Raw genomic sequence first — 22,887 nt, 5'->3', positions numbered from 1 at the left:
CATGCTTTTTCCCTTTCTTCTAAGGGGAGCCTGGAAATCACTAATCATTATATAACATTTCTCCTCTCCTTGTTTTCATTGCCCAGCTCCAACACGGAATCAGTCAGTCCAAAACTACAGAACGTTCCTTGTGAATTGTAAATGCAAATGATTTTCTTAGAGAGTAATTTTTGAAAATGCATTATTTCAAGGCTTTTCTTGTCCCCCTTTCTCAGTGATCTTCAAAAAGAATCAGTATACACTTCCTGGATGAACAATAAGCTTCCAACAGGGAAAACGCAGTTGACCAAATATTCAATCGTGACGTTCATTTCATCTGTTCTCAGGAATGATTGGCATCCCTTCAGAGACTAACTGTTGACACACACTTTCTGATGGCCAGCTGTACCTAGGCAATCTGTTCTTTCTCTCCTTTCTTGTCTCCGGGGCAGCATTCCTTATAACCTTAGGCGGTGACTGACTTTAATCTCAATAATCCCATCAGCTCCTTGCTGGATTGTTCATGCCAAGTGGACGAGTTTTCTTGGACACCTGCACTTGCAGATTTGCCATCAGCACATGAAATTCTCATTAACATGACAGGCCCACCTAGCTCCCTGAGAAATACATGGAAAGTCAGTATAAAAGGATGCTGTCAGAGTTTATAGGCCAAGAAGCTGATTTAGACTGTTGCCCTCATCTGCAAGTCTTTAGTTTCCAGAAATTCATCCTTGTGTTTGTTTTTGAAACCAAGCTTTTAGGAGGAGGGAGAAAAATTAAAGTCATGACTTACTGGAAAACTAATAATAAACAAGTCTTTTTGTTTGTGCTGGAATAGACAGATGCCTTTGGAGTACAAATGTGTGTTTATCTTGAGTCAGTTAGGGATCTCCCCACTAATGCAGATAAAACTTAACAGGAAGAGTGGAACAACAGCTTCTGAAACAAGTAAATACACTTTACCTGTACATGACATTTAATATGCTTTTTGGTCTTTTAGGTTTGAAAATCTCTTTAAACTCCTGATAGACCTGAAAGATGTATGTGTCATAACTGAGGTCACTGCATCTAGAAAGGGGTGATGCGATTTTTGCCTCGGTGCAGAGCTCTAGTTCTCCTGCCAGGAGGTTCACTTACGAGGCTGTTTCTCAGACACCATAGACAAAAAACCCCACAAAATTCACCAAAGGCCTGAAATCTGCATGCATTTCCTAGCCACATACAGCTATAATTCCAACGTCTTATAAAGCCCACACGTTAATTTGGTAAAACCGTAGAGACCTATAGTTATGCAGTGAAATGTTGATGTTGTTCCTTTTTAGAAAATACAGGAAGGGTATGGGAAAAGTCTAACATACCAGATACATAAACAGCCAATACATAAACATCCTGTGGACATCATGCTTGCAATTAACTTAGCTCTAAAATAAAAGGTTTGCGTGAGGTTGAGAGCATGATAGACATTGTGAAAAAAAATTTATGGAAGTCCTACTGTCCTTTGGGGTGACTTGTGGGAGGAAGGACACATACTAAGTTACTTGAGAGGTCATCTGAGAAATAAGTGAAAAGGAATACTTCACACAGCGTCAACCTAGCCCATGAAACTCATTGTTCGGTGGACTCCAGCCTCAAGTAGTGGGCTTTTCAAAGGACTGGAAATTTTATGAGTAGTTATACTAGTTGCAGTTATAAACGCCAAGATAAAAATAATCACATTCCTAGCTTACGTGCACAAGTTAGTTGGCCAAACACTAACTTTGCCTTTAATGACAGGCAATTGGCTTTTGTTTGGAAGAAAGGGGTTTCAGATCTTGCCAACAATGGTGGACAGACACAGCATTGAGTTTAAATCCAACAGATATATACTGAGTATCTGCTAAAGATTAGACACTGTATGTGAGAGCCAGGTGAATTTAAAATTTTTTTTTCAACATTTACTTATTTTTGGGACAGAGAGAGACAGAGCATGAACGGGGGAGGGGCAGAGAGAGAGGGAGACACAGAATTGGAAACAAGCTCCAGGCTCTGAGCCATCAGCCCAGAGCCTGACGCGGGGCTCGAACTCACAGACCGCGAGATCCTGACCTGGCTGAAGTCGGACGCTTAACCAACTGCGCCACCCAGGCGCCCCTAGAGCCAGGTGAATTTAAAATGAAAGTTTCTGTCCCTCCTTCAGAAGAGTTAAAATCCAGGTACACTCACACACACACACACACACACACACACACACACACACCAATTACCCAAGTGACTAAGAGAAAAAAATATTAGGGTCACATTCTTATGGTTAATGTGTGTACGAATGCTTCATTATGATCCTCATAATAATCATGGGTTGTAACTAAATAGAGTAAGCCTTAGTGTTTTTGCTGGCAAGACAAGAAGACTAAGGCTTGGGATGGCTAATTAACTTGCTTAACATTGTCCAGGTCACTTTTTAATGTCAAAGCTACAGAGGTACTTCTGGACCCTGTGCTATCTGCCACCACTTACTGCCTTTATCACCCCAATTTTTTCCCTGAAGTCTAGAATTGATTGAGCATTTATAATGCAGTCTATCCACTCTGTACTGAGATTTATTGTTTACTTTACTTTTTCCCTCACTGACTAGAGGGCAGGAATCTGGGAACCTTCCCTCTCTTTCACCCAAGTATCTAAGACTTATTTGTGTTATAAATGAGTAATTGCCAGTCACCAACTTCCCTCCACCGAAACAAAAAATGCTCACCATTATAAGCTCATGTTCTGAACTCGATGCCCTCTCCTTAAATGTTTGAGGAGCGAATGGTATGATTTCAACAGCAGTATGAATCCCTGAAGTAAACAAAAGGTTTTTATGCCACTTCACTGAAATGTTTTCTTTTAAATGTAGATATAAACTTAGGGTAAGACTGCAGAGTGTGCCATTAGAGCTCAAGAGAGAAGTCCCTGACTCATGCAGATTAAGATTTAGGTATGTTCCCAGGAATGCTTGGATTCCCAGAGGCAGGGAGAGCCCGTATTTCAGCAGGATAATCTCAGCAACACAGTACATGCTCATGAGCTTAAAGCTTAATTACAAATAAGATGTCATTGTCTCTCTGTCATTAGCCACGCCCTTCCTGGCCTGGACTTGTGGACCACATGAAGGCCCACGCAAAGAGTGATACATGCTAGGGGAAGGGGGCAGGGAGGACACTTAACCTTGATCTCTAAAGCAACTTTGCCAGGAGATATTAGATAGAAAGAAAATATTCATCATATCCGATATTTCAAAATACAGACAGTTGGGTGAGATATTTTTCCAGTTGATTCTGCCTTTAGCTCAACAATCTTGGCCCCTTCCCCGGCCAAAATCTTACCCCATCTTATGAGATCCAGTTTGATTCAAATGACCCTTTTACCATAAGCCCTGTTCTTTCTCTTCCTGGAAGGAATCTTTCTTCTTTGGAATCCCATAATGCCTCATCTGTCAACATGGTGGTGTTTTTTACTTTCAGCCTTGTGTTATCATTATTTTCACATAGGCCTACCTGCTTCCAGAGCCTGGCAAACAGTACATGTGTGTTGAGTTTAATGGATTAGCTGTTTTTACCTGGACACTTGAGATCCTTCAATTTAATTTCACACTTTCAGCTTGAACATCTATGATGTGTAACGTGCCCTAATTGTGAGCATGCTCCCTTGCTCCATTTATTAGTTTATAGTTTGCCCCCAAACGTTTTTAAGAAGAACAGTAATTAATCTTTATCTACATAATACAGTGTGTCTTAATGTCCAGATTTTAGAGGTTTCTCAAGTAAGAGAGGAATTCAAATGGAATAACTGTCTGGTTTTTCTGAACACAATTATATCTGTTCAAGAAAATCTAGAAGGAAAAATACCCTCAGGTTTTGCAGAGAATATGTGAAGACTTTCTGCTCATATGTGTCTTAAAGATGTTTTTCATAAACTAAGCTGAGCATTTTCGGGTGGGTGTCACAGTCCCATGTGCTGCTGTCAATCCAAAGATCTTCAAAGCCTAATCTATCTTCAAAGACTGTATCTATCACATGGAGGAAATGTAGACCAGTGGTGGTGCCTCCATTCTAGAACATTCCATCTTTATCGTTTCCATATTGGAGTGATTTGAGTAGCTGGATTCTGGAAATGACTCTAGTTGAAATGCTAAAGTATTAACCTGCTGCACGGAGTCCCTTTTGTTTCTTTTTTTGCCTATGCCACTTGCCAATTTTAACAGCTACAGCAGATTTTACTATTTAAACAGAACCAGATGGAACTCCAGTTCAAAGAACATAGCAGAATTAAATATTACTTTTTTAATTAGTTGTTTCTGATTTATACCCAAAAAAATTAACATGAGATAGAAAGAATGTGCAATAAATTCAGACACAAAGGAACCCACTTAAGCATTATCTCTATTAGCCAAAAAAAGACAAAGGTCTGCCCTTGTTTAGGGACGTGGTTTTTCTTGCCCCTTTCCTTGTTCTTATGCTGGAAGTATAGTGGCAAGTCAGGGAAACCAGGCTTTCCATTGCGTTTCTGCTGTGACATCCTTATCTAATGTTATTCCAACTGGCTGGCTCACGTCTTCCGATAGAAGAATTCATCTGTTCGTTCATGTAGGATTGTTGTACTATTGGAGTTTTGTTATAACCAGTAGTTTGTTTCCATCCAAAAAAAATGCTTTCCTTTAATTTAGCTATGGGGGAGAAAAGAGAGAGAGATTAATACAGGCAATTAAGACCAGAAAAGAAAATAGGCAAGGTTCTTCCTGCCTTGCACTTTTCTCATACTTGGATATTTTTACTCTTTACCAGAATTTTAAAAATATTTCCTCATTATCTTTTGCTTAAAACAATCCATCCCTACCATCTTATTTTTCAACAGCATAACTGAGTCACTTGCAAAGTTTTGCTTTCTGGTAGCCTGTGTAAATTTTAAACCCACAGTCAAGGTAATCATAAATGGTTTCATATTTTCTATGATTATACAAAAATGTAATTTTTAAAAAGAATGATCAGATTTCATTATTCTTGACAAAGCAATTCTTTCAATACTTATCAAGTTTTTGCAATACAGATGGTGCAACAGCATGGGTGAGTGTTTGTACATGGGCCACGGATCTCCTCTGGGTAAGTCCTGGCCCAGTCACTGGTGAGCTCTGTGACTCTGGGCAAGGTCCACCCACCAGTTAGTTCCTCAGTTGCTTTGCCCACAAAATCTTCCATGTGTGGCTATTGAGAATTCAAAGAGATAATCTTGTAAATTTAGCCCTTAATAAATGCCTGATACATAGGGACTGCCCTGTGGTTTTCCTGTTAATATAGTAACTTCAGCCATAAGTATATTTTTTATGTAATACAATAATAGTGAAAAAACACATAAAGAGATAGAGAATTATATCACTGGCTATAAAGTGGTTATATTCCAGTTGGTAACTATACAAAGTCCAAGATGCTAGGTTAAGGAATGCAATGATCAGATGCTTGAATTAAGCCCTCAGATCCCAGAACAGTATTGATGTTCAAATGACCAGGCTCTATCAGAAAACATGTGTGTTATCTAAGGAAATGAGACAATTACTTAAAAAATATTTTCTTTAGCTTGTGGTGTCTAGTGATGAATTAAACAGCTCTTTGAGTCATCAGAGATGCTCTAAAAAAAAAACCCAACACACTCTCCCCCTGCTTCAAAGTATTTTTCCTGTTTTTAATCAGACTTCAGTTCTTTGTCCTTTATTTTTTCAGGCTCTTGTATTGACCTGCTATGGGAATGTTAGAAGCTGGTAAACGCTTCCTTACCGATGCTACCTCAATGGGCAGTATTGTATTGAGCAAGACAGATTTTCATTTTAGAAATGAGGCTTTCCACATTATGACATTACCAATGGCTGGTTATGTATTATTATAGAAAGCAACAATATTCATTTCATGGCTCGGAGGCTGCATGCTGGTGTTTAAACGGCAGTTTGCAAAGGTTTGCTACGTGATTTACTACACAATGCTAAAATGTGTGCTTTGTCCAAAAGTGATTCCCAGTAAAATGTGTGCCTCTCCTGGCTTCTCTTTATCTGGGGAATGTGTTTCCTGCCATTACTAAGACAATGCCATGGCCATAAAGTGCATGTGGATTATACCTGTAGACATCTTACAACAAACGTTGAGTCAGGATCATGGTCAGGATCTATGCTGTAGGGAGTCCTCACCCCACAGGTGCTGCTAGCTCTCTACCCCCTGCCCCCCCCAGAAGTGGATGAGGACAGGATTTTACTATTGCACCTCTCCCCAAACCCAAAATGAAAATTGGGCTTTCCTCTTCTGTATCTGCTGTCTGACAATATTTTCTCTTTGAGGATAGAGCACAGTGAAAGTAAGATGTGGGTAGACATTCTACTAGCAGTGTTAGAATTTATATTTATATTTATATTTATATTTATATTTATATTTATATTTATATTGGAAACAGGATATATGGGGTAAGCTATTGTAAGCTAACTCAGAGAGTGGCCGACAGAACTCAAAAGTAGCGTGCTAGACTTCTGCAAAATAGTCTACATACTACCAGATAAGTACCAGATGTTTATGTGCATCACACACACAGAGTGAAACATTCAACAATTTTAGCGAATGCATTGATGCTTGGCTCCATGCATACCCGTCCCACCATCACACCCCCTTACCATCACCCTTAATGTCAAACAGAAGTGCATCAAACTCAGATGTAAAATCACATCCATCTTCCAATTAAAAATAAAGCAGCTGTGAAATAATGATATTCTTTCAAAATAAGAAGATAGTGATTGGAACAGAGCTGATTGGATTTAGGGAAAGCAGGTTACTTAATTATGGTTATTGTGTGAATGAGTTTTTATGGAAAGAAAGGAATTATTGTTCAGGATGATGAACCCTCCAAAACACAGAGGGGTGGCATTATGTAAAACTATTCTGGGGTTATATCTTTGTCTTTCCACCTGCCTGTCTTGGGTCACCAATCTTGTCTATTATGATGTGAGGTTGGTAAGAGCTCATCATAATTCAAAAAGCTAAACCAGCAAGAGGATGGCCAGTGGCTGATTTGGAAAGGTTTTCGTGAAAACTATTTCTTTTGGCTTGAAAATGACCGGAGCACAATACTCTTTAAAGAGCCATACACTTCTTAACAAATAATGTCTATAGTGGTGAGGGAGGCACAGTAAGTCGTTTAGGGTCCATTTATTTCATTCATTCATTTCCTCCTGCTTACCTCTGCACTTCCTGCTCCTCCTTCTCACCAGAACATTCCTTCCCTTTGTGCCCATTTGTCCACTTCTACTGGGTACCCTTCAATACCCATCTTAGACATCAAAGTCTGCAGTGAAATATCTGCAGTGCCCCAACTTCCAATTCTCTGGGTAAAATTTTACTCCTTCCCCTGTGCTGGATCACATTTCACGTGTATTGATTGCCCCATTCTGTCATCATGTGTTTGTGTTTCCAACACTCTGACTGCTCTTTATATCCTCACCACTTGATACAGAACTTAAAAGATGAGTGGTATTAAGTGTTCACTGAATGAATGTCAGTTTGGTTGAATAAAAATGTTCACAGGTTGAACAGATCATGCTACAACCATACTGTGGAACACCATGAAGCCATTGAAAATACTTTGGGCAAAAACTTCTATCCATAAAACTAAACAAAAAGCAGGTCATCAAACATAGACTTAATATGACCTCATTTTTTCTGATACTAATAAAACATACAACACAACATTCACATATAGTTTGCATAGGAAAGAATACTCTGGAAGGCTATTATTGGTGGCTTTCTCCTAATGTTGGTCTTATGGAGATTTTATTTTCTTCTTTAATCTTTTCTGCAGCTTATACATTTTCAATAGACATCTATTACTTTTCTATATAGAAAAGCAGATGTCCCTTGCAAGAAATCCTAAAAGTCTGTATGGAAGTAGAGCAAAGACGCAACCTGATGGGTTCGGTGGTGGAGACATGAGCTATCCCCCAAACATCCCGGGGGAAGAAGGTACTTCATTCTGTCTACCAGACTGAAAAGACGAAAGAGTCATTTGTTGTCAGAAAAGAGGAAAAGGTTATTTTAGGTCAAGAGAACTTCACGTGGCAAAACAGGGAAACAGAAAGGCTTATTTTGTGTTAGGAATAACAAATAATTTCACGTGGCTGGAAGAGATGGTTGGACAGGGATAGATGCATCAGGTAGGACTACAAAGGCCAATGGAAGCCAATGTCACGGTTAGCAGAGCTGGCTTCACCGGTGAGAACGGTGTAAACACCCAGGCTTTAGGCAGTGAGTCCTTCTGAGTCTCCTGACACAGACACGGGAAGTGTGCCCAGCAGGGCTTCTGAGGCTGACGGTTTTGCTTCTCTCCCAAACCCAGTGAGTCACTCCAGGGTTGTTGTTAGGGCATTCCTCAAAAATACCTAGGAAGAAGGACTTGAAAGAGACCCCTGGTGTTGCCCATGAGAATTCCCGCAGTGATAGGGAGGCTGTGTCTTGGTAGAGTTCTGGCTACCATCCGGTTTTAATTGCAAAGGTTCAGGCCCCAGCCCTGATCATTTTGTGAGGTTGTCATTCATCCTTACTAAACCCAGTGGCAGTAATGTGAGGAAGAAAAATGAAATGAAATTTCAAGTATCCCAGTGCAGTATAAACAAGAGAATCTGCAGAGTTTTAAAGCACAGCAGGAAATTTTATGCAATTACAAGAGGAGGTTGCTAATGCATTTCATTGCTGTTGAGAAAAGAAAATATTGTTTTCTTTTTTACAAGTGATTCGTGTACATGTTTTAGGGCCTTTCTATCTGGGACCTTGGACGTTTCCCCTGTTGGATACCCAGTTAATTCCAGTCTGTTGCTCCTTCCTTTAAGTCAGTTGTTTCTAATGCCTAGGGTTCTTCCAGTTGACAACCAATTAAATTCTCTCCTACCTGGTAACCAAATTTTACCCTAAAAACAAAGTTTAAAAATTAGGAAAAGGACAGCCAGGGAATGAAGTACTAGAGTTATTTCAAATCAGCCTAAGCTGAATGTGCACTCTTGAGAATTTAATCATTTCCAAACTGAAGAGCCATTTGTAAGTTTGACAGGAAGAGTTTATTTAAATAGCTCTGCTTCATGCTCCCTTGGACGTCAAGACTTGAAGGGCTCTTCAGCTTGAAAGTGGATATGGCATTGGGCATGACTCAATGGATAGTCAGTAAAGCACTAAGTGTTCTGAGAGCATTTGAAAACAGTTGAAATTGTTGAGTGCAACCATGTCCAGAGTGCCCATTAACTTTCAGATTGCAGCGTTAGGAAATCAGAGAGTTTTTGCGGCAACTTAAAATCACCTGATTATTTGTCTGGAATAGAGTTAGATTTAGGGTTGCCAGGACATCCAGTTAAATCTGAATTTCAAGTAAACAATGGACCAGTTGTTCATATGTCCCAAATATTGCATGGGACGTACATGTACTAAAAACATTTGTTGTTTCTCTGAAATTCAAATTTAACCTAACAGTCTATATTTTTATTTGCTAAATCTGGCAAACGTGGATTTGCCTCCTTTTTTTGAGCTTTGTATACAAATTCATACAAAGTACTACAGTTCACTTGGGAAAAAAACTCAAATTTCAGAAAAAAATTCAAATAGCAAGTACAGGCACTTGATAAAAATGTGTTGGGTAAATATTTATTTGTTAAAATTAAAGCATCTACCATTATCCAAAAATATTAATTTCTATTAAAGTCTTGCTCATTTTTTCTCTTAAATCTGGTAATAGCAACCAGAGCATAGACTTTACATCTTTAAAATCAGGTAAATGAGGGGTGCCTGGGTGGCTCAGTCGGGTGGGTGTCTGACTTCAGCTCAGGTCATGATCTCACAGTCTGTGGGTTCGAGCCCCACGTCAGGCTCTGTTCTAACAGCTCAGAGCCTAGAGCCTTTTTCGGATTCTGTGTCTCCCTCTCTCTCTGACCCTCCCCCGTTCATGTTCTGTCTCTCTCTGTCTCAAAAATAAATAAACGTTAAAAAAAATTTAAATCAGGTAAATGAGATAAAGATGGTTTTACATTGAATGGTATCCTCTTCCTTTCTAGATGAAGTCTCCTATTATTGAATTGTGTGGCTTCAACTTGGCTTTTATGAGCTAGTAATACAGCTGTTTTTCCTGGATTTAACTTTGTGTTCAGTGTTGAAGTGAATTGGCAACATGTTGATTTAACTACTCTAAGGGCCTTCAGGAAAAAGCAATTCATGAAAGACAATAGTCATTCTTCATGAGGCTGACTGTACATAAAATGGAAATTCTTTAGGTGTCCATGGCCTATAGGACTGGAGGGTTAATTGAAATTTTGTTTTCTGAAAATTGGGTTGTCATGTAGTAAGTGGAAAGCAGGATTCAGAAGTTTTGGTGGTAGGTAGAGGGTATACTGCAGGGGAGGGGGTTGTTTTCTTTTTCTTTTTCTTTTTCTTTTTCTTTTTCTTTTTCTTTTTTTTTTTTTTTTTTTTGGCTTTTGTTGCTATTTTCATTGGAAAAATGGCATTCTCTTACCTAATAATGAATGTACTGTTGAAACATCTTGTTACTGTTAAGCAGTTGTGATGTGCAATTACTTTCTGTGTCCTTTAAAAAGTATTTGCCAGGGGTGCCTGGGTGGCTCAGTTGGTTGGGCATCCAACTCTTGACTTCAGCTCATGTTCTCATGGCTCATGGGTTGAAGCCCCACATCAGGCTCTGCACTGATGGTGTGGAGCCTGCTTGGGATTCTCTCTCTCCCTTTCTCTCTGCCCCTCCCCTGCTTGCACTCTATCTCTCTCTCTCCAGATAAATCAATAAACATTTTTTTTAAACTTTCAAAAGTATTTGCCATATATTTGTATCATTTCTTTAAAGTATTTGCATTATACAGAAATACAATAGAGGGTATGACAAATGGAGGAAAACTATTTTAAACAAATAATCAAATGTATCCCTAAAAGGAAACTGAAAACATTTCTAATCTATAGAAACAAGTAATGATTTTTGTTTTAAGATCATTCTTGGTTATTGGGGCACCTGGGTGGCTCAGTCAGTTAAGCGTCTGACTCTCGGTTTCAGCATGCGAGGTCATGATCTCACAGTTTGGTGAGTTCAAGCCCCACATCAGGCTATGCACTGACAGTGTGGAGTCTGTTTGGGATTCTCTCTCTCTCTTCCTCTCTCTCTCTGCCCCATTTCCTACTCACACTGACTCTCTCTTAAAATAAATAAATGAACTAAATTTGTTTTTAAAGATTATTCTTGGTTATTAATGATGGAAATAAGGGAAGTAAAAGAAAAAAAACACTGTAGTTGACCCTTACACAACATGGGTTTGAACTATGGGGGTACATTAAAAGTGTATTTTTTATAGTATTGTACTAGAGGTGTATTTCCTTATGATTTCCTTAATAACATTTTCTTTTCTGCAACTTACTTTATTGTAAGCATACAGTATATAACACATATAACATATAAACTATGTGTGTATCAATTATTTATATTATCTGTAAGGTTTCTGGTCAACAGTGGATTATTAGTAGTTAGGTTTTGGGGGAGTCAAAAGTTATACACTGATCTTCAACTATGGAGCAGGTCAGAGCCCCTAACCCCCCTCATTGTTCAAGGGTCAACAGTATTTTACTTTACAGAGAACATGGAATCATAAGAAGTCAGAGTTGAAAGGGGCCTTCCAGGTTATCTAGCCCAACTCTTTTATTTAACAGACGAAGAACTGGAAATCTAAAGTCATTAAAGTTGTAGTGATTTGTCCGAGGCCCAACAGCTAGCTAGTGGCAGAACCAATACTAGACATTTGAGGGCCCGATGCTTAGATCTTTGTCCCACCCACTCATATCACAGGGTCGCAGGAACAACCCAAGCCACTGCACACCTCTGCCAGGAAATTGTGGACATTCAGGCTTTGGTCACCCTCTGTCATCACTGCTGTGATGCCTTCCAAGTAGCCCAACCTTCAGGGGTATGAGACAGGCTAGTGAGAGATGAAGACAAGGCTCCAATGTTGAGGAACTTCTCCACTGGAAACTTACAGTAGGAGCTTGTGAACTCTAGCCATTGTCACTTGGAGGCATCAGTCCTTCCCAGATGATGCCTTGGAATCCACTTGCCTCTTGAGCTGAACTGCAAGAGAGGCCATGGGAAGATATGGGGAAGGAAGAAATCTAAAGATGAAACAGATATCCTTACTTTGCCTTCCTGGTCTCCCCTCCATTCCAGATTATAAGTCTCTGGCCCATTCTCCAAACCACAGCACTCCTAGTGCTTTCAAAGTCCTCTTGTTTCTGTCTGGAAGGGGACAGATGCTGAAGAGTGATGAGAAATGGGAGCCCATTAGACCTGAGTTTTAGTCCAAGCCTCTCCAACATCCAATTTGCAAGTTTATCTTGTCTTTTCTAATTTTATCTTATCTTTTCTAATTGTAAAATAACACATACCAATGCATTGTTTGGAAAGAATTTTTAATCTCTTAGAAAATATAGCAAAATGATATTGAAACCAGTGTTCACTTTTGTACCAAGATCAAGCAATTGTGGTTGTAGCAGTCTCTTCCTGGAACTGCCAAACTCGGACAATTGCTGTCTTAATCCTAGCCATGCCTTTCTTTAGAAGGAATGAAATGGAGAAGTTAGGGGATGTTGATGCCAGGTGGAAGTAGGACCTATAACTCTCAGGTGGCTGAAAACTGCACTGTGGAACCCACGGGAAAAGATGTTTCAGGTTATGATGGTGCAGGGTGAATGATTGACTAAGCTTGTATTGTTTTGCAGGTAGACTTGGGCCTTCTGCGCTTTGTCACTGCTGTCGGGACACAGGGAGCCATTTCAAAGGAAACCAAGAAGAAATATTATGTCAAGACTTACAGAATAGACATTAGCTCCAATGGGGAAGACTGGATCACCATAAAGGAAGGAAATAAACCTGTGGTAAGTTTCGCTGTCAGCCCCTCAACCAATTCAGTCTTTGAAACGGATGATCAATTTTTACTTGTTTGTTTGGGAGCTTTCTGTCTGGCCTGCTTTAGTCTGGGATTGATTTAAAATGAAAAGTGCAATTTGAGGTTTATATCTGACCAAGGGGTGGGGGTGGAGGGGTCTCATGTTCCCAGATCCAGAAGCCAAGAGGAAATTATACAGATGCTTCCTAGAAAAGTCAATACCAGCCAAATTAAGTGTTAGACTCAAGAATCACTTTAACCCTCCCATGGGGACACTGAGCATGTATAGGATAAGCACTGTCTTTTTAGAACCTGAGGAGTTGTTCTGTTTTGCTTCCCCGTGTTTCTTCATTGTCTTTCATAGATTCCTTCTTTCTTCCTCTCAGTCATGGGCTGGTTTTAGAAAACTCCTTTTCATCTACCCTCTATGGCTCACAAACTAATTTACAAGAGTGTTTGGCCGTTTATGTGAAAATGAATAGAAGAAAGGCAGTTCACAGTGTTCCCTTAGATCACACAAATGACATGATGTTACCTCCTCACTGCTCTTAACAAAAGAAGACACACCAACCATGCCCTACCCTGGGTGCCCTACCCTAAATCATTTGGAGCTGAGTTGTTTTTCTCAGTCTGTGTATTTGAAGTTATGCTTGCTCTGATTTACTCATCAAAAGATTTCTGAGATCTCATATTCACTGTTTCCCCAAAACTAAAAGCTTGCCCTGAAGGCCAAATAAAATGCACAGAAATGATAAGGATAGTAGCAAAGATCCAGGTAACTTGAAATTCAGGATTTGGGAAGAGGCCAATTAACAAGTCCTTGTTTCTGTTTTGAGCATGCATGGCCTGATTTTCTCCTTCTGGGTCTGGAGCTAAGAAGAGCCATAGTGTGAAGTGAGAGAACTGTTAATTCCTTTTGATTAGCTGCAAAGCCCCCACTCTTATTTAGGGCAGACAAAATGAAAGTAGATATATAGACAGTTGCCCTGTGGGAGGGAAGGTCTATGGACAGCAAGTTCAAGGCCACTGACTAGCCCTGGAGGACATGGAACCAGTCCTCCATCTGGGGAAGAAAAATCCTCACAGCCAACATTTGTGAAGCTTTAGCAAGTAAAATTTGACCCTAAGTTTCATGACTTAATCTTGACATATTTTTAAAGACATGCTTTAATTTCAAACAAACAAACAAACAAACAAACAAACAAACAAGATACTAATGCCCAGGATACAGCAAGGAGAGTAAGGAGAACTGACCTCAGGCCTTCAGGCCATTTCTTTAAAACATGAGTGCTACTTCTCCACGGTGTCCTCATCAGCCGCTGGCCATCAGTCATTGGCATGGCCCAGAAGGGGCTGTCCGAGAGCACACACCAGGTTCTGAGGGGGTGTCTGACAATGCACAGAGCTCACTCTAGGTCCACTATCGGGAACATCCTGGCACATGGAAGGGCTTCCAGAGTGGGAGGCAGAAAGAATAAAGAAGGATTCAGCAAAGATATAGGTGCGACATCCATCTGAGCACTTATATTGAACCTAAATGCAAGCCAGATGTCCACCTGGTGTCCAGTTATTGTTGTCCACCCTCCTTTCCCTTTACTTTGCAGCCTCTCAGACACTGACCCCTACCCCTTTCCCTGCTTTCTTAGCCAATGACAAGGCCAGCAGCCCTCTTTATGTTGAGTGGAATGTATGTACCTCCATGGTTTTCAGCAAATGTGAAGTCCCCTCAGTGTGAGCCAGAGTTCACCCCCAGCCTGTGCCGGGGCATGCAGTGCTCTTAACTGACTGTCAGGCTCTCCCTGAAGTGGACTTGTTGACCCTTCAATCGTTATATGGCTTGGGACTCTGCTTCCTCTGGCAGCTGCCCATTCTTCTCTGTCACACAAAAATGCTCCCACACAGATTGTTTCCCAGAGAGATTTGCTGAAGTAGGACAGAAATCCAAAGGCCATCACAGGCGAGGATAAATTATGATATTAAACCATCTCTGGAGAGGGATCAGGCTAACGGCCAACTTTGTAAAGCATTTGACCACCTTCAGTCACACAGGCCACTTAAGCTAAATGAAGTAAAAACATCAGCTCGACCTTTAGAAGTCCTTTCTCCCAGGGGAAGAACAAGTCTTGGGAAATTGTGGTTCTCCTCTGAGAACTTACCTGGAAATGTGGGGAGGAATCTCCAGGCCTCCAATGGGCTCAGTAATGCTCAAGTGACACAACATAATAGGAATATGGTGTGGCTGTGTAAGAAGCAGAGCACTAGCTGATTTACTTTGACACGGGATATCCCCAGTTCAGGGCCAAAGTGAAAGACAGGGAAATAGAGGCTTTCAGTTCCTCCTGAGGTGGGTCTAGTGCCGGATGTTCCAGCATGGAACCTGCTGAAGAACACAGCAGTGGAGCCACGCCCAGGAAGAGTAGTCCCGACACATCCTTGTGGGAAACTCATTCATGACTGGCACTTACTACATTTGCAGTTACAAGCCTCATCTTTCTTAAAATAAAATGGCTCATTTTTAAAACTAGAAGCAGGAGCCCTGGAAAAGCTGATTTCCAGTTACATATCATTTATAACTCAGTGTTGATTTTGACCGCTAAAACATAATTTTACCAATGTCCAAAAAAGATGAAAGATCATTACTTAGTTGGTGTCAGGGATAAAGTTTCCCATCAAGAAATGGAGTTAAAAGAGGGGAAGCTACTTGACACAGTGCTGTAGCTGGGAATACAACCTAGAATTTTCAAAAAGCCAAACCCTATGGGGGCACCTGGGTAACTCGGTTGGTTAAGCATCTGACTTCAGCTCAGGTCATGATTTCACAGTTCGTGGGTTTGAGCCCCATGTTGGGCTTTGTGCGGACAGCTCAAAACTTGGAGCCTGCTTCAGGGTCTGTGTGTGTCTCTCTCTCCCCACTTCCCCGCTTGTGCTCTGTCTCTCATGAATAAACGTTAAAAAAAATTTTTTTTTTTAAAGCCAGACCCTACACTGAACTCAAAAAGTACTCCTTCTGGGGGTTCCTGGGAAAGTAAAATAGAGTGAGTTCCCATGCACCATCTATAGTATTATGTAAGTCCTTATGATAAAGTTAATAATGTCCAACTTTTTTGGATAGCCTTTTTTAGGTAGCCTTTAACAAATGTTGTCTTCGTAATAGTGCTTTTGGAGTCTCTAGGATCTCAGAAAATTGAATGGATGATTAGGACAACATTCTACATTACACGTGATTTCTTCTGATTGCCATCATTTGAAAAAAATAACATGACAAATTACTAATGCCACCTCAACCTTTGATGGGCAATGCTGAAATTATAAATAATTTTTATAGGCATTTGTGGAAACATATTTTTGTATTTGTCTTAAATCTGAAGAGTCTGTCATTAAAGGACCCTTTCTTTTTCTATATAGATCTTTCAGGGAAACACCAACCCCACAGATGTTGTGTTTGGAGTTTTCCCTAAACCACTAATAACTCGATTTGTCCGAATCAAACCGGTGACTTGGGAAACTGGCATATCTATGAGGTTTGAAGTCTATGGCTGCAAGATAACAGGTGAGTTCCAGCTTGAAGATGGCCCAGTTTTGATTTATGTAAGCTTTGCAATATAGGGAGTTTTTATAATTTTAGGAATGGGAATTTTATAATTTTATATAAAGCTGGTCGTTTTCTTTATATAAATCTGGTCATTTTCAGTTGGTGGTTAAAGGCATATGCTTTGAGTTTAGACATCTGCATTCAAATCCTGTTGATACTCCTCACTAGCTTATTTTGTGGGGGAATTTATTGTCTTTCAAAGCCTTAGTGATCTCAACTAGAAAACAGTCATCATGCACCATGCAGGATTGTTGTGATAATGGAGTAGCTCATGGATATAAAGTGCTCAGCACAGCCTGGTGCTAAGCGACACCTTTCCACTTGACTCCAAGCTCCATGATGGTGAGCACTGTGCTTTTCATCTCTGTTTCCTGGGTGCAGGGCACACTGACAGGTGCTTAGTCGATTTGCAATGAAAAATTACTGTATGGCATGCTCTCCACCTTTTTCATTTTGATGCCTATGGGTGGCTCTGTCAGCCACAGTCAAGAAGGAGTTTAACTTATGAGAATTTCTCTCTTCACTCACTCTACCTGGACAACTTTTTGTCTCAATATCTATCCCTCTATTGTTGAATGCATACACTAATATTAGAAATTGATCGGTCAATGTTTCCTCTCTTTTTGTTTGTTTCTTCTGACATTCACAGGACTTAAAAAATCTCTATTAAATTGATGTAAGTAGAGGGATTATACCCATTTGAGAGATGAAGGTGTACTCTGGAGGCACGAAATGGCTAAAAAAGTGGGCTAGCTCGGGACACAGCTGGAAGTAAAAGAACTGTCGTCACTGTCACTCTCACTTCATTTCTCTGGCGATTCACTGATCTTCCTGTGCCACCATTCTGTATTCTGAAGTAAATACTAGTCAAGCCACAATTCCTCACCATTTAAGTAAATACATTGCAAAGGTTTCACACACACACACACACACACACACACACACACAGCAGTACAATGTAACCTTCAGTGTAAGTTTAAAAGTTAAATGGAATCAGTAACTGATTCACCAAAAAGTAATTAAAAGTGAACCACTTTTAAAAGTCTCTGAACTATCTTTTAATATTATGTTAGTGTACATAGTTAGGACATTTAATCTTTTCTTCCATGAATGCTAGTACTATTGTTTTTATTTTTATCCTTTGTAGGATAATTATATCGAGACAAGGAAACTACTGAATTTAAAAAACAAAAACAAAAACAAAAGCCCCACCACCTGGGCAATTTTCAATGAAATTACAAGCCATTTGGACAAGAGCGCCACAAGAAAAAACTAAGGAGAAAAAAACTATCCTTGTTTATAGGAGAGTCCATTTTGGCAAGTAATAACTGACACCTGATTTTACCAAAATCATATTTATTTCCATACCAGAGACAGGTTTGTTTATTGTTTCAGGATCTAAGACTAAGAAAGTTCAAGGCCTTGGAGGCAGGAATTGGGTGGAGAGAGGTTTGGAGGAAGAAGGGATGTTGAAAAGTTAGATATAACCTTGGCTTTATTTTTGATCAGCAGTTACATGAGAAAAGTTCTAGGTCATTTTCAGAGAATTACAAATTTCAGAAGTTGCTCATAAATTTGTAGAAACAAGGCCATTTGAGGTCAGGGTGGAAATAATTTCTGGCTCATTTCTAATCTAATGTTACTGCACCAAAAAAAAAAAAAAAGAAGACGTAACTTTGTAAAGACTCCAAACGTAGTAGTCTAAACTCTGATTTCTGAAGTTCTCCTTTTAGTTCAAAAAAAACATACTTAAATTTGAACCTCTCTTTCCATTTTCACAAGGATTTCCTTGAGAGTTCATTCTAGGTGTGTGAGTCTTCACATGTGAAGAAGGCAAATACTTTATTGGATTTTTAAAACCAAAAATGTTACATGACTCAACGTTAAAGGACTAATTAAATGTCTAGTTTATTTATTTAAACATAGATATCTAAAATAGCATACACTATTTTCACACATATTTTATTTTACTATTTTTTTAAGGAGCTATTTTTTCCCAAAAAAGATACTGCTTTTAAGTTCATAGCGCTAATATTTTTATCATGACCCCTGATATATTTTAGATACTTCTCTCTAGTAAGGTAGTTACAATCTCCAAATAACTGACCAAGGCAGATTTTTGGGAAGGCAGCATGTTATAAGGATGGTCACGTGGACAGAAAGTGTGCAGACATCTATCCAGGCCTCGCTCTCAACTGTCCACTTGGTGAATGTGAGACCATGGGCAAGACATTTTGTCCCTCTGAACTCCATTTCCTGGTCAGTAAGATTAACCTTAATTCAGCTGTAATGAAGATTAAATTGAAAGTATTTATAATACACTTGGCCTAGAGTCAGTGTTAACTAAATGGTACCCAGTAAATTACACAGTGAATGGTACTCCATGAACTGAACCTAGGACAAAGTCCCAGCAAGCAGAGTTTTCTTCTTGATGACCAGAAGCAGATAGTTTTCAGCTTTCAGAGGCCCTAGTCCCCTCAGAATAGAGACTAATGCAAGAGAACAAGGCTGCAGTGTCCCTGCTGGACTGTAAGATCCGTGAAAGCAGGGGCCATGTTTGCCTTACTTTCTATTGTATCCTGTATGCCTGGAACAAGTGCTCAATACATTTATTTTTTAATGAATGAATGGATGAATGAATTGCAGTTTTATCCACAAATGACTGAATTTCAAAATACCACCCTCTCCTCTTCAGTTGGCAATTCCTAACTCAAACTGGATTAAAACAAACAAAAACTATTGAATTAAGTTATCCTGTGAACACATCACTCGACTTCCAAAGTCTCCAGAGCCCTTAAGTTTTAACCTAATTTTTGTATTCAGAAATTATTTTTTAGAAATACAATAATCCTAGAGAAGCCAGAGTATACAGTGTGGTCACCATGTAGAGATATAAAGAAAACAAGATTGGAGCAAAAACCATTCTGTTTTAAAGGTGATTGCCAAAGGAGCATTTTCATTATTTTGACAAAGCAGGCTTCATCATTTTGGCAAATATGGATATGTGGGGAAGATAATCTTGGAGGATTACTGCTTGATGTATGAGAACATACCACAAACTCGTTTAACTTGTGTTTGTTAACCAGAAGTGTCTTAACTGGTGCTTCTGCTCACATCAGTGTGTTCCTATGTTAATCAAAGTTTGGAGGGATGATCTCAGGTGCCACAATATCCTGAGTCATCATGGGAAGATTAAATTATGCTCACTCAGTTTCACCCATCAAATTCAGTTATCATGATCCCTCTCATTCTCTAAAACAGAGTATTTGATTTACCAGTATATCTCAGTTTTCCTATTAAAACTGTATACTTTTATCATAATATATCAATGAAAAGAATCACCTCAATTCCCCACCACAGAACTCATCTCTCCCTTCCATCTAATATTGCTTTTTAAGTTTTCGAACAGGGTTGCCAGGTAAAATACAGAATGTCCAGTTAAATTTGATGCCGATAAATGACAAAGAATTTTTTAGTATAAGTATGTCCCATGCAATATTTGGGACATACTTATACTAAAACATTATTCATTATTTTAAATTCTAATTTAGTCTAGCATCCTGTTTCCTGTTTTGTTGTTTTTCTTTGATTGTTTGCTAAATTTGGCAACACTATTTCCAAAGGATTTGACATGTAGCCAGGCTAAAGCACATCTGAGCAAGCCTGCTATGGAAGAATAGAACTAGATCTTAGCATCTTGTTCAAACCTTGAAATGTTAGTGTAACTTTTCTCCTAATCATTGCTAAAAGTGAGTTATTAAATTGTTGAATTAATAATTGTTATTTAACATTGTTAAAAGTGCTAATTTTTAGTTAAAGGCAAATCAATGTGCCTCTTCACTGTTCTTTTTTGGATGAGGCAGACTTATAGAAGGAACAAGGGTCTAACTGTACTGTGGATATGTTAGCAGAATGGGGACTGGGCATCACTAGGTTTGTTGATATGTAAACTCTGCTTTAGCCAAGTCTGCATTAGAGAAAGGACGTTAATCTGGTAAAGGTTGTGCTCTCCTTACAATATTCAAGTTAATTGTGTTTTTGTCCAAATGGTAACATCTGGTACTTATTACTAGCTAAACATTTTCTTTATAAAAGCTGATTTTGAATCAGACAGGTGTGACCACAGTGACCAAAAATGTGACTTCTATTTTTAGCACTACAATTTCATAGACCCTCAGTAAAATACTTTTTATAATTTTTTTTAATCCTCATTGAATTTATTGTATCCAGGTCCCAGCCAAGAGCAGCTACTGTGACTGAATTACAGGAAAGGGTGCTTGAGAAAAATGGCAGTTGCCTTTATTGTGTTAGTAAGTTGATTCATTTATCAAATATTTGTTAAGTAAATACCATAGAAAGCCGGGCTCAAGGAGTCATAGAAAAAATTTAAATATGACTTGGCTCATGTCCTCAAAGACAAAATCTGGTGAGGCCAGTAGCAGCAATCCAAGGAGCTGCATAGGGTCATCAATATAGAGAAATGCACATAAAGTGCTAAAGAAGAGTCTCATAGAAAGAAAACCATGCCTAGTGGGAAATATTGGGAAAATTGTAGCATTCAAAAATGGCTCAAGGTTTGTAGTGGTTTAGGTAGTGGGAAGGGCAAGATAATGGGGACTTCCTAGTGGAGGGAACAGAATGAAAGAAAGCCTCCCTCCATCCCACCCCCATAAGAAAGTTTTTTATTCCATTATTTATGCCTGTCACAAATGGGGTAAAATGAAGAGAGGCTTTCAAGGCTGCAGTATGGAAGACAGGACATGCATAATTCCGAGCCGGGACTGAATGCTTGGATAAAGAAATGGCATGACCTGGAATGTACAACTCACTGGAAAGTATCTGAGCAATTAACTCTTAAGGACCAGCTGATAACATGGACACAGTTTAATCTCATTAAATGCATGCCTCTCATTTAGGATGGCTATATTTTTTAAGCTAAATTTTAGTTATATTATGCAGAATTGAGTTGTTTCAAAGAAAAATAGGTTATCATTCTTATGCATGTCCTTGATTGAGGTGTACAGTTTTGAAAGGAGCATAATTGAATGATTTGTTATTAAGTGGCCAATCAATTAATCAATGATTGATACTCTCCTTATGCTCAGAAGCTACTTGGACTGCTGCAGAAGATGTAAAAAGATCTGATGCTCTTTGTTGCTTTTTTTTTTAATGTTTATTTATTTTTGAGACAGAGAGTGAACAGGGGAGGGTCAGAGAGAGAGGGAGACACAGAATCTAAAGCAGGCTCCTTCCAGGCTCTGAGCTGTCAGCACAGAGCCCAACGCAGGGCTCGAACCCACAAACTCTGAGATCATGACCTGAGCCGAAGTCGAATGCTTAACTGACTGAGCCACCCAGGTGCCCCTGATGCTGTTTGTTGCTTTTGAGAAATTTATAATCTAGCTGTGGATGCAAGATAACCAATCTTAAAGCATGGAGAGAACAATTTAACGCTAAACTGTGTGCTACTTTCTGCACATGCAATCATATTTCTGACAAGGGAGAGTTTGGAATAAAGGCTAGAATAGTTTCAGAAGTTTTCATGAAGAGTTTAAGATGGGTTTTAAAATTTCAGCAGAACTTACCTCTGTCAACAGGAGGATAAGGGGCTGCAGGAACATTTTGAGCAAAGATAATGATGAGGGTTGTATCTAGGGTATACAAAAAGATGGATTCACTGAAATATGCTGTCAGTAAGAGGAAACAAAATTAGATAAACAGAATGAAACCAAAATGAAGATTTCAAAGGCTGGATAGACTTTTTATATAGTCCTATAAATAACGGGGGGCCATGGAAATTTTTTAAAGCTCTCTTTATTTTATTATTGTGGTAAATACACATCACATAAAATTTATAATTTTGGCCATTTTAAGTGTACAATTAAGTTGTGTGAAGTCAATCACATTATTGTGCAGCCATCACCACACTCCATCTTCAGAGCTTTTCATGATCACAGACTGAAACTCTGTACCCATTAAATACCACCTCCCCATTCCTGCCTCCCACCAGTTCCTGTGGCCACCATTCTACTTCCTCTCTTTGTGTATTTGAATCCTCTCCATACCCCACATCAATGGAATCATACAATATTTGTCCTTTTGTGTCTGGCTTATTTTACTTAGCAATGGAATATTTTTGAGCTTAAGAATGACATTGCAAAAAAAAAATTTTATGGAAAGTGAATTGGCAGTTATGGATGGTATAGATTCATAACTGGGGTCTGACAAGCCAACCAGACCAGTTAGCACCCTGGCCAGGAGGGTGCAGACCAGAGTAATACCAAAAGGAAATGAGGACCACAAGGCAGGACCAACCAACATAATTTTTTTTTTTAATGAAAATATGACAGGATTTAGTAGCAGA

The 22,887-nt window shown here is 39.2% G+C and overlaps 1 protein-coding gene across 4 annotated transcripts in view; it reads left to right on the top strand.

The window, feature by feature from the left end:
- NRP1 (neuropilin 1) overlaps positions 1-22,887 on the top strand; it is a 137,991-nt gene that overhangs the window by 83,877 nt on the left and 31,227 nt on the right. For all 4 annotated transcript variants that reach the window (XM_047865423.1, XM_047865421.1, XM_047865424.1 and 1 more), the window contains exons 7-8: positions 12,765-12,920; positions 16,337-16,481. In XM_047865423.1, coding sequence (XP_047721379.1) covers positions 12,765-12,920; positions 16,337-16,481 — 301 coding nt within the window. The remainder of the gene's footprint in view (positions 1-12,764; positions 12,921-16,336; positions 16,482-22,887) is intronic.

This window comes from Prionailurus viverrinus, chromosome B4 (assembly GCF_022837055.1).
Source record: "Prionailurus viverrinus isolate Anna chromosome B4, UM_Priviv_1.0, whole genome shotgun sequence".
NCBI classification, from domain to species: Eukaryota; Metazoa; Chordata; class Mammalia; order Carnivora; family Felidae; genus Prionailurus; species Prionailurus viverrinus.
This window is presented reverse-complemented; position numbering and strand designations above follow the sequence as displayed.